Below are 15,577 nucleotides of genomic sequence, written 5' to 3'. Positions count from 1 at the left end.
TTATTATTATTATTGTTCAGGGTATGTTCAAAGTGAGACCAAGATGGGTGGGACAAAGAGCCTGACAGCTGGACAATCGATAAATCGCTCATCTTTCACTGGGCTGTAAGCTTCTTGAGGGCTGGAAGCCTGTGTTTTGCTTCTGATATACTCTTCCAAGGAGTTTGTACAGTGTCTTGCTCTCAGGTGCATGATAAATGCTGTCCCACTAGTCTGCTTTCAGATTGGATTCCTTTCAGACAGTCACAGCCTTGCTGTAAATGGTGTATTTTTTTCCTTAGGCATTCACAGAAAGATTGCGAGTAAATAGCAAAACTCTCCAGACTCATTTAACCCTGAACCTGAGGGAGTCACAAACAAATCATTCACATAACTGTTTAGAAAATATCACCATTCAAATGAGTTATTTTAAAAGTAGCAGATGAGTAGCTGTTAGTGACTTTTGGACCCTGAACTGGGGGGAACTGAAATTCTGCTCCTCTAGCTAAAGTACCCTATAGATTTTTGTTTTTATTTTGTGTATTTGTCCTTGTTTTTATATTGTCTGAGTTATTTTTTTTTTCATTTTTCCTTACCTTATCCTATGCCACCAGTCCCAGCTCCCCACTTATAGACTTATATCCTTAGATTGTGAGGCACCCTGAGAGCCAGGGAGTGAGCCTAATTCCCACCCATGCATTCTTTCCTAGCTCATTTAATGAATACAGTTTCTTCTACTACTGATATTACTACTACTACTGATAGCAGGTAGAACACGGGCTTGGCAGTCAGAAGGATCTGGGTTCTAATCTTGGCTCCGCCACTTTTCTGCTGTGTGACCTTAGGTAAGTCACTTCACTTCTCTGTGTCTCAGTTACCTCATCTGGAAAATGGGGATTGAGACTGTAAGCCCTCATGTGGGACAGGGACTGTGTCCAACCCAATTTGCTTGTATCCACCTCAACACTTAGTACAGTGCCTGGTACGTGGTAAATGCTTAACAAATTCCACAATTTTTATTTAGTCCTACTGCTGCTGCTACTAATACTAGTAGTACTACTCTTGTTTCTACATGGCCACCATTTCCCAACCTCTCTTCCATGAAACAAACAGCACATGAAACAAACATTTCTATGCCTTGATGTGGTTGGGGGGGGGGGGGGAGGGGGGGGTCAGTCTCTTGTCCAAGGTCTCAAGCCAGTCAGCTGTTAGAAATGGGGTTGGATCCTAAGATTTCCCATTCCAATATCCTTTGCTTATTGAATGAATCATTCTGCCTCCAAAAATCCGTGACTGTGTCAGGATGGGACCAATCCATTGGCAGCAGAAAAAGACATGGAATTCATGTGTTAGGTTTATTTTTTTTCCTGTATGATATTAAGGATATCCCACTCAGTCTGCTAACTCTGATCATAGGGACCCACATTATTAAGGACTCATTCCAAGTTAGTGAATTTTCCTTTGAATGGAGATTGTCTTTTTCATTTCCCTACCTCTTTCCAAATTAGTCTAAAGTCCCTGGTGTCCATACCTCATTGTAATTAATAGTGAGGTCTTTTATCTAGCTTCCATCCTGAAAAGTTGAGTGGTCACAGGTCCTCTTCTCCATACAGGTGAGGAGCCCTATCTTAAAACTTATCTCTGCCTTCTAGAGGATTCATTCTGCTAGATTGTAAACCCCTTGGATAAGGTCTACCAATTCTATTACCCTCCCCTAAGCACACAGTTCAGTGCTCTGTACAGAGAAAGGGCTTCATAAAGACTGCTGACTGCCTGATTCAGTTCAAGCTGGAGCCAATTGGTGTGTGGAGAATGACAGTCTCAGTAGGCAACCAGGTGTATTTTACGAGGCATCAGTGAATCCAGATTTCCCAAACTCATCTTTCCCCTTCTCCACTGGAAGCATCAAAGCACAGGTATCATCTGATGGGGATCAGGAGACAGGGGAATGGAAGGATAGCCCAACCCAGCTGACCCATATTCCAGGTTATTTTAAGCCACTGAGTCCCTCCTTGAAGCTCTGTCTGATGCCCAGATTTGAGATACACTTAATTTGGGCAGCATCTCTGACCCTTCCACTTTGTCTCTTGTCAACGGACTCTTCGTATCTTTAGTATTGAGTTTCTGTTCGCATCCCCATAATCCTATTATGCCCTCTCCCTTTAGAGCTCCAATTTTGCTACAATACCGATAGAGCCTTCAGCTTCAAAGACTTGCCTTGGATGGGGCTGGCAGGGTGGGGGAGGAGAGGGGCGGAGACGGGAGAGAGGGAAATCAGTTAATTGCATGTTGCTAGTATTACTCCAGGTGACTTTGTACTTTTTTTCCATTTTGAGATCAGCCTAAAATGTAGACTTGGGTTTGGAATGCAAATTGCAACAAAAATGGGGAATAAGGCAAATCCCAGGAATGACTCACTCAGTGAGAATGGCTTTTGTGTGGAGAGAACAGTAGGGGGAGAGAACATCTCTGTGGTCTCTGCTTGCATTGTATACCCGACCTTGAAGAGAATTAAAACTTGCTGTTGGCTACAGAAGTTGAGCATCTAATGTGCTGATGCACCTGTTTGTTCTCATGTAGTTAATAGAAAAACAGTCACAGATTTCTATATGGATGAATTATTTTCTGTAATCTGGTGAACTGGTTTTCTGTTGTGCTTTCATATGGGCTAAGGCGTATAAGTTCTTGGGTATTATTCTTCTGAAAAATCTGCAGACCTATCCCCCATCTGTCTCTGTCTTCCTCAGTAGACTCCACATTTCCCTCCATCAGTGCATACCAAAAGGCACTCATCTCGATTTTCTCTTTCTTTCCTATGAAGAGATCATGAGCCAAGCCACTCCTGCTCGTAAACTAGAAGAGGTTCTTCACCTGGCAGAGCTATGCATAGAAGTCTTGCAGCAGAATGAGGAACATCATTCAGAGGTGAGGAAAGAGTTTCGCACTGTGAGGTAACACTCTACACCTACCACACTACCTTGGTCCCTCGCCACAGGAAGCAGGTCAGAAGAAACAGGCTGTCTAGAATCTCCGCTGCATGAAAAGCCACTAAGCACTGGGAAGTTTAGAGAAAGTGAAATGAAATAAAGTCAGATTCAACAATAGCCCCAGTTTGCACATAAAAGAGGCGAAAAGCAGGAAGGTTAATGTTGTTCCTCAGAGGGACGTGAAATAATGTGGAAAAGATGGGGACCCTTGCCTCCTCTGGACTCTGAAACCAAAACATCACCCAGACCTCCCCTGCCTATTAGGCTCAGTTTTCACTGTGCCTCAGTTGTGAATTGGAAAAGCCATGGTGGCTGAATCCTTGGTTAAATTACTACCGGGAGAAGCAATGTTGCCCAGCGGATAGAGCATGGGGCTGGGAGTCAGGAGGACCTGGGTTCTAATCCCAGCTCTGCTACTTGTCTACTTTGTGACCTCGAGCACGTCACTTCTCTGTGCCTCAGCAACCTCATTTGGAAAATGGGGATTAAGAGTGTGAGCCCTGTGTGGGACAGGGACTGCGTTCAACCCAATTACCTTGTATCTACCCCAGCTCATAGAGCAATACCTGGCACATAGTAAGTGCTGAACAATTTACCACAATTATTACCATTATCATAATCATTATTATTATTATTACTGGCTTTTTAACTGAAGATGCTGAAAGCAATAATAGGCCAAACAGAAAGTGTTTTTTCTATGTGCACACACACACTATCTAATACTCAGAGATTTATGGCAGTATTAAAGTAGACTCCCTCTTTGAGGGGATATTCTCTCTAAATAAAATGGTATCATGTTGAATAAACAGGGAGCACTTCTTTTTATTCTTGAAGAATCCAAGGAAATCTGCAGGGAAAAGGCCTAACCAGAGACCCATGAATTTATAGTTTATTTGCATATAATAGAGCCTACCTCTCTAAGATGTAGGGAATCACAGAGAGAGTGTTTTTAACAAATCCTCGAATCCACAGAGCCATACCACAGTTAAACTAAGTTTCATTGTTTCTAGTTATAAATATGATCATTCAAAACATCTGCTTTTAGCTCACACTGGGAATCTAGTTTTTACCTTGCATCTGTCATGTGTGAACTTGTTATGGATATTTTATTTTAAACTGAAGAAACAGCTGCTTCAATAATTTGAAATGAATTCCCGGGAGATTCAATTCCACACTAGTATTACGTCCGTGTTACACTGCAAATCATTATTTAATAAAATATGTGTGTTTTTCTTTGTCTTTTGAGGCAAAGCAGTATCTTTTAGAATATAAAACAGTGAATTTATAAAAAAAAGTCAACAATCTGATTGGTGAACAACTGACAACATTCTGTTCCGCTCAAGTGGTATTTCCCTTATATATCCTAAGCCCTCTCTGGGTTGAAAAATATGGCCATTGGCTTAATCCACACAAATAAGGAGAATGATCACTGGGTAGAATTTTGACCTTTTTCTTGATGCTTTAAGGAAATGGCAAAATGTTCTAACTCAGCAAAGTCATAATGAAAATGTTGAGGAAATTCAGCATATGAATTAAAATGTAACCAAGACGAGCCAAATGCAAAAAGCTAGTCACTAATCTCTCCACTCTTTTGAACAGAGGAAAGAAATATTGAGTGAAAAGTGGAACAAATACTTGCCATAATCGAAGTATGAAAATTCATTTTTGCTATAAAATTGTAACAGTATAACTTTTTTCTATTCCACAATGCTTCCAAACCCTTGGATTCCCCCTCAGGGAAGAGAGGTACGTCTCCCACCTTGAACAAGGTAGCATTGTTTTATGCCAGTTTCAGGAAGCAGCATTCTCTCTGGTTTGACCATGTGGCATAACCAGTTCTGATGCTTTTTGATTGTTTTTAAAAGCCACTTTTATCTTCTTCTCCAGTACCCAACTGTTCCAGTCATTCTTCAATTAGTTCAGGTGCTTTGATTCCCTTAGATGTGTGTTTCCTGTTTCAGGACTACCAGGATACTAAGGCAAAATGGAAAATTGCACAGGATGCAGCCTCTAACATGTGGTCAAGCCAGACCTTCTATGCAGACAGGTCTCATCTCAGTCTTTTCATTCATTCAGTTGTATTTATTGAGCACTTACTATGTGCAGAACACTGTACTAAGCGCTTGGGAGAGTATAGTCTAACAATAAACAGACCCATTCCTTGCCTACATCGAGCTCTGGTCTTTTCAGATATAGACCACCCACATGGGCAGTTTACCATTGGTGGCATTTTGAACCGCAAGTACCCATCACTGGTAACGTGCTATCTACTTCCCATGAGTTTTGATAGAGCAACTTTGTTTTTCATCCCCTTTCTCAACATCAGTGGGGGAACCTTTAATGTGGTTGGGGAACACTTCACATCAGTGGAGAGGGGCACTTCAGGACCTTTCCAAAAGTGAATGGTATAGTCTCTAGGTATTCCACAGTGTATTCAAACTAAAGGGTCTTTACACCAAGGGGGAAAAATCCAGATCAAATACCTTGGCAGAGGCCAATATATCTGACACAGAGGACCTTGCCAGGCTTGGATGTTTGTGTCTTTATGATTCCCTTCCTAGCTTGATTTCAGAGACAAGTTTCTGGGGTGAAGTATCATTACTAGGTCAGACCATTAGTCCATACAGCCTGGAATTATCTCTCCGGGAGCAGCAACAGGGTGCTTTAGAAGAGCACAGGTTTGGGAGTCAGAGGACCAGGGTTCTAACCTCCATATTATGTGACTTTGGGCAAGTCCCCTCACTTCTCTGTGCCTCAGTTCCCTCATCTGCAAAATAGGGATTCAGTACTTGTTCTCCCTCCCAAAAGTGAGCCCCATTTGGGACCTGATGATCTTTTATCTACCCCAGTGGTCTTAATACAGTGCTTAGCACTTAGTAAGCACTTGATAGGTACCACAGTTATTATTATTATTATTATTATTATCATCATTATCAACTGCAGCATGGCCTAGTGGATGGAGTACAGGCCTGGGAGTCAGAAGGACCTGGGTTCTAATCCTGGATCCGCCACTTATCTGCTGTGTGACCTTGGGCAAGTCACTTAACTTCTCTGTGCCTCACCTCATCTTTAGAAAGGGGATTTAAGACTTTGAGCTCCATGTAGTACATGGTCTGTTCCAACCCTATTAGTTTTTATCTAACCCAGTATTTAGTACAGCGCATGGCACATAGTAAACACATAAAAAACACCATAAAAAACAGAAAAGTAACTGCCTGATTGTTGCCCCCCTGGACATCTGTTCTACGTTTAGGGACTTTTCCCTTTCCATTCTTAACTTTCCCTGCAGTAATAATTAAGAGTATGCTCATCTATGACTTGTCCAAATCTCTCTTCAATCTGCTGATATACTAATATCAGACTTTCAAACTTCCTGGGGTAAACGTTCTGTATGTTTATCACCCTCTACATGGTATTCCTTTCATTTGTTGAAAACTATTGCCCTCAAACTTCAGTGGATGCCCCCTTCTCCTGATAATGCAGGATTGGTGAAATGCAATTATATGTTCTCCCTGTCCACACTCTTCATGGTGCCATGTCCCCTCCTACACTGAGTCTTTCCAGACTGAACAGTTCTAGTCTTTTCAGCCAGAGCCACACTTCTAGACTGAAAGCTCATTATGAGCAGGGAACATGTCTGCTAATTCTGTTGTATTGTACTCTCCCAAGCGCTTTGAACAGTGTTCTGCACATACTGAGGACTCAATCAATATGATTGGTTGATTGACTCAGCAAAGAGCTGGACTCTGCTCTTTCAACTTTTTGTCTGCAAGGTATTCCAACCTGTAGGTCTCGATCATCTATCTAATAATAATTCAGGAGTGACTGAAGTCCTTTGTGTCTCTTTCATGCCTTCTTTTAACTCCTCCTTCCTGCTAAGGGACACTGTGGACATTTTTGTACTAGGGTTTGAGGGATGAAGAGTTAACCTTAGATAGCTTCAGTACAGAGTGGAAGCTAAGAGGGTAGGATTCACGTCCAAATTAATTTTCAAATCCTCTGATTCTCCTTACACCATTCATGCCTCACACCAACGTCATCTTTAGTGGCTATAATCAGGTATCTGCAGGGGAATGTTTCCAAACAGATGCAGCACTGGGGGTATTAAAGATTCTTCTATTTAGCATAGTTACTTATGGCATTTGTTAAGCACTTACTGTGTGCCAAGCACTGGGCCTACATGGAGAAGCAGCGTGGCTTAGTGGAAGTAGCCCGGGCTTGGAAGTCAGAGGTCATGAGTTCTAATCCCAGCTCTGGCACTTGTCAACTGTGTGACTTTGGGCAAGTCACTTCACTTCTCTGCCTCAGTTCCCTCATCTTTAAAATTGGGGTTAAGATTGTGGGCCCCATGTGGGACAACCTGATCACCTTGTATCCTCCCCAGCACTTAGAACAGTGCTTCACACATAGTAAGTGCTTAACAAATACCAAAATTATTATTATTATGAAAAAAGGCCAAACCACTTCTGTGACACAGGCAATCAGTGGTATTTATTGAGTGCTTACTGTATGCAGAGCACTGTACTAAGCACTTGGGAGAGTGGGTTCCCTGTCTAAAAGGAGTTTATGGTCTAGACTGTACAGTTTACAGTGTAAAGATAAACGTCTCCGAGTTTCCCCGGAGCCTTTTTGAATGCCCCAAATTACTCATTTTTATAATCCTATTTGTGCTGTAAAATAATACACTAGGCAAGGAACCCACACATTAATCCAAAAAGCCAGTGCATCATTTTGCAAATTACAAGATAGTTTACTCATCATCATCATCAGTGGCATTTATTGAGCACTTACTATGCTTAGAGCACTGTAATAAGCACGTGGGAGAGTACAGTGTACAGTGCTCTGCACATAGTAAGCACTTAATAAATACAATCGAATACAACACAACAGAGTTAGCACACACGTTCCCTGACCATAATGAGCTCAGGAAGACATTCTGCATCACCTCTGCACTTGGATTTATCTCTACCCTTTAGGCACTTGATATTTACACCACCCTCAGCCCCACAGTACCTATTGTCATATCCATAATTTGTTTTAATGTCTGTCTCCCCTCTAGACAGTAAGCTCCTGGTGGGCAACTCTGCCAACTCTGTGTCATGTATTCTCCCAAGCATCATCATCAGCATCAATGATGGTATTTTCTAAATGCTTACTATGTGTAGAGCACTGTACTAAGCACTTGGAAGAGTACAATGTAATGGAGTTGGTTGACACGTTCCCTGCCCACAGTGAGCTTATGATCTAGAGGAGACAAACATTAATATAAAGCACTTAGTACAGTGCTGAACTCAATAAATACCATTGATTGATTAGAGTCATGAGAATGAATACAGTTCTTTAGCCTAAAGGAAATCAGGTCTGCGGTCCAGTGAAATGTAGGGTTGGGGAAATAAGAGAAATTAAATATCCAATACCTTTTCTAGGCACGTAGACCATATCACATTTACTCAGACCGGTCGTCCGTTCAGCTTGGGATTCTCTTTCCAATAGGGGCACCAACAGGTGCTTACTTGGAGGAACTGTGAGGAGGTTGCCGCCACTGCAGTCATTCTTGTGATTAAGGAGATACCATCTAATCTCCAGGACTCTATCTATAAAAGCTTAAGGAATGGTGATAGAACACAAAGCAATTCCTGTTCAAATGTGGACATCATCATCATTGTGAAGAGTCTTTATTGAGTGCCTAGTGGGTTCAGAGCCCCCTACTGGGCTCTTGGAAACATTTGACAGAAGTAAAATAATATGTTTTCTTCCCTCGAGGACCGTACAATCCAATGGGAGAGGCAAGAGGACATACATTGCCAAATGTACAGTAGGTAAAAGAATAAGCTTAGATACAGTTGATAGCACAAACGTAGGCAATTAAATCCATAGATAAAGTCATGCATATCTTTTATTTATCTAAGTTATTGATCGGTTGGAATGACCAGGAAGATAGAGGATCAGCCCCCTTATTTTATGAAGTTTGAAGTGGTGCCATTGGCTGAAAAGTTTAACCAGTGCCACAAGTGTCTTGGTCATAAGAATGTCAATTTAACAGTTCACTGTCTTCTTCGAAGCAGCATAGCCTAATGGAAAGAGCAGAAGCATAGGAGTTAGAGGGGCAGGGTTCCAATTTCGGCTCTGCCACCTGCCTGCTGTGTGGCCTTGGGCAATAATAATGATGGCATTTATTAAGCGCTTACTATATGCAAAGCACTGGAGCACTGTTCTAAGCACTGGAAGTCACATGTCTTCTCTGGGCCTCGGTTTCCTCTTCTGTAAAGTGGAGATTCAGTACCTGTTCACCCTCCCTCTTTAGACTGTGAGCCTCATGTGGAACAGGGACTGTGTCCAACTTGATTATAGTCTGTCTACCCCATAGCAAGCGCTTCACAAATACCAGTTATTTCTTTCATTTTGAAAACTTTGTCTCTGGCATTGTCTGTGTCCCTGCCAGTGAGACCTTTGTAATGTGTCTCTTTTACCCAGCATTCCTTGTAGCCTGACTGTGATTAACCTAAAATCCTGTTTATTTTTGTCCTTTCTAGGCCTATTTTAGAAAAGAACAATATATGTAATGAAGACTTTGCATGCCACATTACTGCTATATTTGTAGTAACCAGCAAGATATGATGATATTAAACATTAGATTATTATAAACACTTAGTAAATGAGAGTGTCTTTCTCTAGAAGCATATTAACCTTGATACAAGTTTCCTTGACACCATCCATTCTCAAAAGACCTAGCCTACTTAATACTTTGTTAAGTAACACTCGAAAGGAGACTCTCAAGAGCTGGTGTTTCACAAACCACTCTCATCAGTGGAAACAGTTGTAGCAAATGAAGAACGGAGCTTAGTGACCTTCTCTGGTTGCCCAGAAAACTGCCAAAAAGCAGTTGGGAAGTTCAGAACTTTTGTGGCACAACATTCTCTAAAGGGACAGAATGTAACGCTGCTCTCAACTAAGAATTTACACACACAGTCTCATACACACACACACACCTATACCCACAAATCGGATTGCTGATAAATCTGAAGATTTCTAAGCCACATCTATTTTTCAAGATGAAATGGGCGTAAGACACTTCCTAACATTTCCTCATGTGTCATATTGTTTTTTTCATTGATGGTAGACTACTTCTCATTGGATATTTCATTTTATTAATTATGAAATGACCTAAATTGATGGCTTTTTAGGAAGAGTATTTTACATGCAGCGTTCAGATATGGGAAATATAAGATGTACCAATAAACGTAGCCAGGTAGGCACATTACCCTTTTTTCAGCTCTCACAAAAAAGACTTCTCTTTACCAATTTGCAGGCATTTGCCTGGTGGCCTGACTTATTGGCTGAACATGCAGAGAAGTTCTGGTCTTTATTTACTGTGGATATGGATTCAGCCCTGGAGGCCCAGCCCCCGGATTCCTGGGATAGCTTTCCACTTTTCCAACTGCTCAACAACTTCTTGAGGAGTGATGGTAAGAGCTTGGATTTTGGGGGAGGACCAGTGTGGGGTGGAGAGAGATGGGAGCGTGGGTAGGGTGGTACCAGGCGAGGAGGTACTAGGCATAATTGTAGGGCTGGATACAAAATTCATGTCAGAGATTTGACACTACTAGCCAGCCACAATTTACTGAGCTTTCCCCAGCCTGTCCAGAAAAAGCCCCAACTCCCCCTGTTGACTCTCCCTGTCCCCTGACCTGGACTACATCATTCAGTCAATCAGTCAATCATTCGTATTTATTGAGCACTTACTGTGTGCAGGGCACTGTACTAAATGCTTAGGAAAGTACAGAGTAACAGAGTTGGTAGACCCGTTGCCTGCCTGTGTCTTCCAAAGGGCAAAGGGCAGTTCTCAAAAAAAAACAACCCAAAAAATGAGTAAACATTTGTAATTCAGTAGGAAAATCTAGAAGTCACTATTAATTATGATAGTTATTCAGCATTTACTGTGTGCTGACAGCCAGGGTAGATACAAGGCTGTGAAATCCGACATAGGTCTGGTCCCACAGGGGCTTACAATCTATTTTATTCCCATTTTACAGTTGAGGAAACAGAGGCCCAGAGAGTTTTAGTGACTTGTCCAAGGTCACGCAGCAGGCCATTTGCAGAGCTGGGTCTCATACCCAGGTCTGCTGATTCTCAGTCCCGTGTTCTTTCCACTAGGCCATGCTGTCTTCCTAGAAATTGTATTTTGTTATTTTTCTAGAACTATTCTTGTGGTATGCCAGCCTCTGAAATTCAATTATTGTTCTGAGATTGCTTGCTCCACATGTAGTATCTTTCTATGAACCACAGTAAAACTTAGTAGCAGTGCGGAGCTTCCTGACTTCTAAAAGCAGCATTAGAAAGCCAGTGTGAAGTAGCATAATTTATTTTCAATATTCCAGGAAAATCTTTAATAAAACTATGTGAAGAAAGAACTGAGGTTGCATGAACTGGGGTCTCATTTCCATACCAACATCATGGTTCATCTTTTAAAGTTTTTTATTCTGTTTTATTATGGCTGGTGGCTATCTTCCTCCATTTAGCGTCCAAAGCATTAAAATATTATTTTTGTACAGGAGGAAAGCATTGCAATTATCCTTACAAATGAACCACTGGACAGTAGCAAAAATCACCAGGAAACCTTCTACTTTGGGTCTCTTTATTTTGAGGATAATTATCTCAATAAATTGCATTTGTGAAAGTTAGTACCAAAAAGAGATCTTCCCACAAGAGGCAGGTCTCTTTTTCATGACTTTTTTCTAAATACCTCTACCCTACTAAGGACCAATACTGTAATGCAAAAGTCCTGTGATTGCTTAATATCTTTTCTCATTCTTGTTATTCTCTTTTGAGCAAAATAACATAAGCATTCGTAGGTGGAGGTTCATTTTGGGCTTATTTAAGACAGTTCATTCCTTCTCCTCCTTCTGAGTCTTGGGTTTTTAAGTGCCTGGATTTTGTTAGTGATTTATAACTGTAAGTCAGTGAAACAATAGAACACCTGAACCATTCCTAAGAAAAGCGGTACTTTGGTGTGGTCAGGTAAATTTGAAAAATTCCCTGGGGCCATAATTTCTTCTTGGTATCAGGACTTCTGCATCATTTAGGTAACTTCAAATAGGATACATAGACTCTTATTGCATGTTCACCCGTTCTAATATAGCCCCTTTGGGTTTAACCAAACATCATGCCCGTAAATGACAGGACGTTTATTGTGTGTTTTGTGCTTTGACTGCTATGTTTATTACTATTATTGTTACTTTTTTTAGATACCCATATGATTCTCTGACTTGAATTCTATTATTGTCAAAAAAAAAACCTCAGTGGAAGAGCACTGAAAAAAATACTGTAGAAGGATTTTAACCCCTTTATCCTCAGAAGTAACACCTTTAAATCATGAAAATGTCACAGCATGAAACTTTCCTGTATGAATTGGTTAGTTAAGGATTGCCGACACCTCAAATGCCAAGTAGGGTGTCAAGTCCTTAAAAAGGATATTAATGATTAAAGGATTCATTTATTCAAAGTTCCCTTTTTTGTCTTTAAGCTAACTTGATTCTTGAAATAGGTCTTAGATGGGCCCCTAAAGAGATGGAAATTGTCATTCTCCAGAATCAGAATCAGCAGCCCCTAGTGGGTGCAGAGTCATGTTCTAGACTCAAGGGGAACAAACAGAAAAAAGTGAAAGACTTTGATCTCTGCCTTTTGGGAGTTTCCGATGTGATGTGGTAGGCAGACACAATTTAATGGATGAATGAATAAATGCATAAATTGCAAATAGAAAACCAAATGAGTGCTAGGCTAGTTGGTGAGATTGTAACCGTGTTTTGGGCAGGAAATGTGTGTTTTCTGTTGTACTGTACTCTCCCAAGCACTTAGTACGGTGCTCTGCACACAGTAATAATAATAATAATGGTATTTGCTAAGCACTTACTATGTGCCAAGCACTGGTCCTAGTACTGGGATAGATACAAGATTATCAGGTTATCCCACGTGGGGGGCACAGTCTTCATTCCCATTTTACAGATGAGGTAACTGAGACACAGAGAAGTGAAATGACTTGCCCAAGGTTGCACAGCAGTGTCAGAGCTGGGATTAGAACCCACATCCTTCTGACTCCCAGGCCTGTGCTCTATCCAGCAGGCCACGCTGCTTCTCGATCTCCACACTGCCCATTGGCAGCAGGCTGTTTGTGGAGCAGTTTCCACAAAGCTGAATTTGGTCACTCTCCGTGGCAAACATAAATCCGAACTGTGGTGTGCCTAAGTGGGTTAGCCATGGTGGAGGAAAGTCATTGCTCCTTGAACCCTACAGGAGAGGTCCTCCTCTCCTCCTCCTCCTTCCCTCCTCATCACCCCCCTTCCCCTCCCCATAGCACTTGTGTATATTTGTACATATTTATTACTCTATTTTATTAATGATGTGTATATAGCTATAATTCTATTTATTCTGATGGTATTGACACCTGTCTACTTGTTTTGTTTTGTTGTCTTTCTCCCCCTTCTAGACTGTGAGCCCGTTGTTGGGTAGGGACTGTCTCTATATGTTGCCGATTTATTCTTCCCAAGCGCGTAGTACAGTGATCTGCACACAGTAAGCGCTCAGTAAATACGACTGATTGAGTGAATGAATGAAACTGCCTCAAGAAGGGTGTATCTGTGACCTCCACCCCCCAGCTGGAGTGGCATTTGCCCTGTCCCACATCATCCACCCCTCCCCACCATCCTACACAGCCTCAGACACCAGTGCCCCGAGCTGGGCTTTTCATTTCCACCCAGGAAACACATCGTAATGCTCAGGCTTTCCCTTCTCCCTTCCTCGCTGTTCTCTCTGCCGCCACTAGAGAGATTAAGCGGGTAATTACTTTCAATTATTTTTGAGGAAACAGTTTCAGAAGAGGGATTTATTAAAATTGGAGGGAAATAAAGGTGTCGTCCCACGAAGCAATTAGCCCGGCCATTAAACGATACAGGGCGAGGCCGACACTGATCTAAACAGCCAAGGCCACAATTGCATTGCTGTTTTCCGCAAATCTCCAACGATAATAGATGTGGCAGGTTACCATTTCTCATGAGTGAAATTGTACAAAACATTTCTTTCAGACCCACTGAAAGGCAAAAACCCTTGGTGCTGTCACCTCTTAATCTGTGGATATCCTAGCAAGCATCAAGTGACTGTTCTTCAGGGAATGGATTCCCAAGTGGGAAATCTGACGGCGCTTATTCTTAATTAACAGCCTTTTCACATTGCAAGCACATTAAAGCCATCAGAAAAGAACACCCGTGCTTATATAATCAATCTCACAGGCTTTGCCTAAACGAATAATAAATGTTCTAGCTTTGCACTAAGTACAAACCTATTCTTGAAGACTTTCACCTTCATAAAGATGGGCTCATAAAAGTCTTTTTAAAAAGGAAAAATTGGAATATGGTCTCGTGAGGATAAAAAGGCTAGTGTTAATAATTAACAAGGAGAGTGAAGTGGAGTCAAATTAGCCATAATAGAGCCCAGAGTGACTGGCAAAGTCACCTCTCATTATCAAAAAACTCATTAAGAAATGAAGAGGTGGAAGTCCCACTGGGTTATTCTCACACTGCGGCTGGATCAGAGATTTTTTTCGGGATTTCTTTCAAATGAAGAACTCTTAGGTCACCCGATTGCATATCAGATTAATCTACAAGCTTTGAAATATAAAGGAGCTGTCACCTGTGTGTTATGCTACCACAAGAGCCTAAATGAATTCTGAGATTCAGGACTTGGTGTATAATATGGGGGTGTATATGTGTGTTTGCATGCACACATGTGCTCGTGCTTACATATGTACCACCAGCAATATAGGAAGATAGCAATAAAATAGTCTTTCATCCTGTGGGACAGATTATTTTTATAAGTCCTCTCATCGAAAAAAGCTATGAGAAAAATGACCTAAAACATGCATTATGTGTAACTGATACCCCCAGTTCCCCTGCAAAGGGGTAGTAAGAGAGCGTTCTTAATGAACGCTTAGTTGAGAAAAACTTCCCAACTATTTCTTCTAACCTAACTCTGTGGGCAAGGGGCATCATGCCACCCCCTTCCTCCCCACCCCTGGTGGACGGGAACACCCATCCTCTCACCGCAGTTGAACGGTGATTCCCAAGATGGAAGGCAAACTCTCCTCCCGATGCATAATGAAGCCGAGGTCACAGGAAAGTTAGATGCTTTGATGGCACAGCCAGGGTTCCCTCAAAGGTTGTAGTTGTAGAAGGCCTAGACTAGATTCTTCTAGACTCTTCCTGGCCAAGCCTGACAGTGGGGTCTGGGGAACAGGGCTGAGGGGATATCCAATCCTAAACTTTTTTCTACAAGTTGGATTCCCACCCAGGGTCAACTCCAAAAACCTCCCCCCAGCCTGCTGGCTCCAACCTGACAAACACTGAGTGACTGGATTTACAACCCAGGCCAAGTTGGGTCCAAAATCTTTTTCATTTGTTTCCCCCGGAGGAAAAATTCTTTCTTAATATGTATGTGCCCTCTATAGAGTCAGCCATTGTGAGGGTTTTCCCATTGAAATTTAAGTTGTTTGTTTGCACAGCTTTGAATCAAAACAGAAAAACTATTGAATCGCATTGAGCTTTTGATTCTGCTTTTGTTCG

At 41.7% G+C, this 15,577-nt stretch overlaps 1 protein-coding gene across 10 annotated transcripts in view; it reads left to right on the top strand.

The window, feature by feature from the left end:
• CADPS2 (calcium dependent secretion activator 2) overlaps window positions 1–15,577 on the top strand; it is a 371,455-nt gene that overhangs the window by 276,921 nt on the left and 78,957 nt on the right. For 5 of the 10 annotated variants that reach the window (XM_038752457.1, XM_038752453.1, XM_038752454.1 and 2 more), the window contains 3 exons: window positions 2,801–2,904; window positions 4,704–4,712; window positions 10,276–10,432. In XM_038752457.1, coding sequence (XP_038608385.1) covers window positions 2,801–2,904; window positions 4,704–4,712; window positions 10,276–10,432 — 270 coding nt within the window. The remainder of the gene's footprint in view (window positions 1–2,800; window positions 2,905–4,703; window positions 4,713–10,275; window positions 10,433–15,577) is intronic. The other 5 variants (XM_038752460.1, XM_038752456.1, XM_038752455.1 and 2 more) reach the window with 1 other exon arrangement.

This window comes from Tachyglossus aculeatus, chromosome 10 (assembly GCF_015852505.1).
Source record: "Tachyglossus aculeatus isolate mTacAcu1 chromosome 10, mTacAcu1.pri, whole genome shotgun sequence".
Classification (NCBI taxonomy): domain Eukaryota; kingdom Metazoa; phylum Chordata; class Mammalia; order Monotremata; family Tachyglossidae; genus Tachyglossus; species Tachyglossus aculeatus.
Note: the sequence above shows the minus strand (reverse complement) of the source record. Positions and strands in the feature narration are given on the sequence as shown.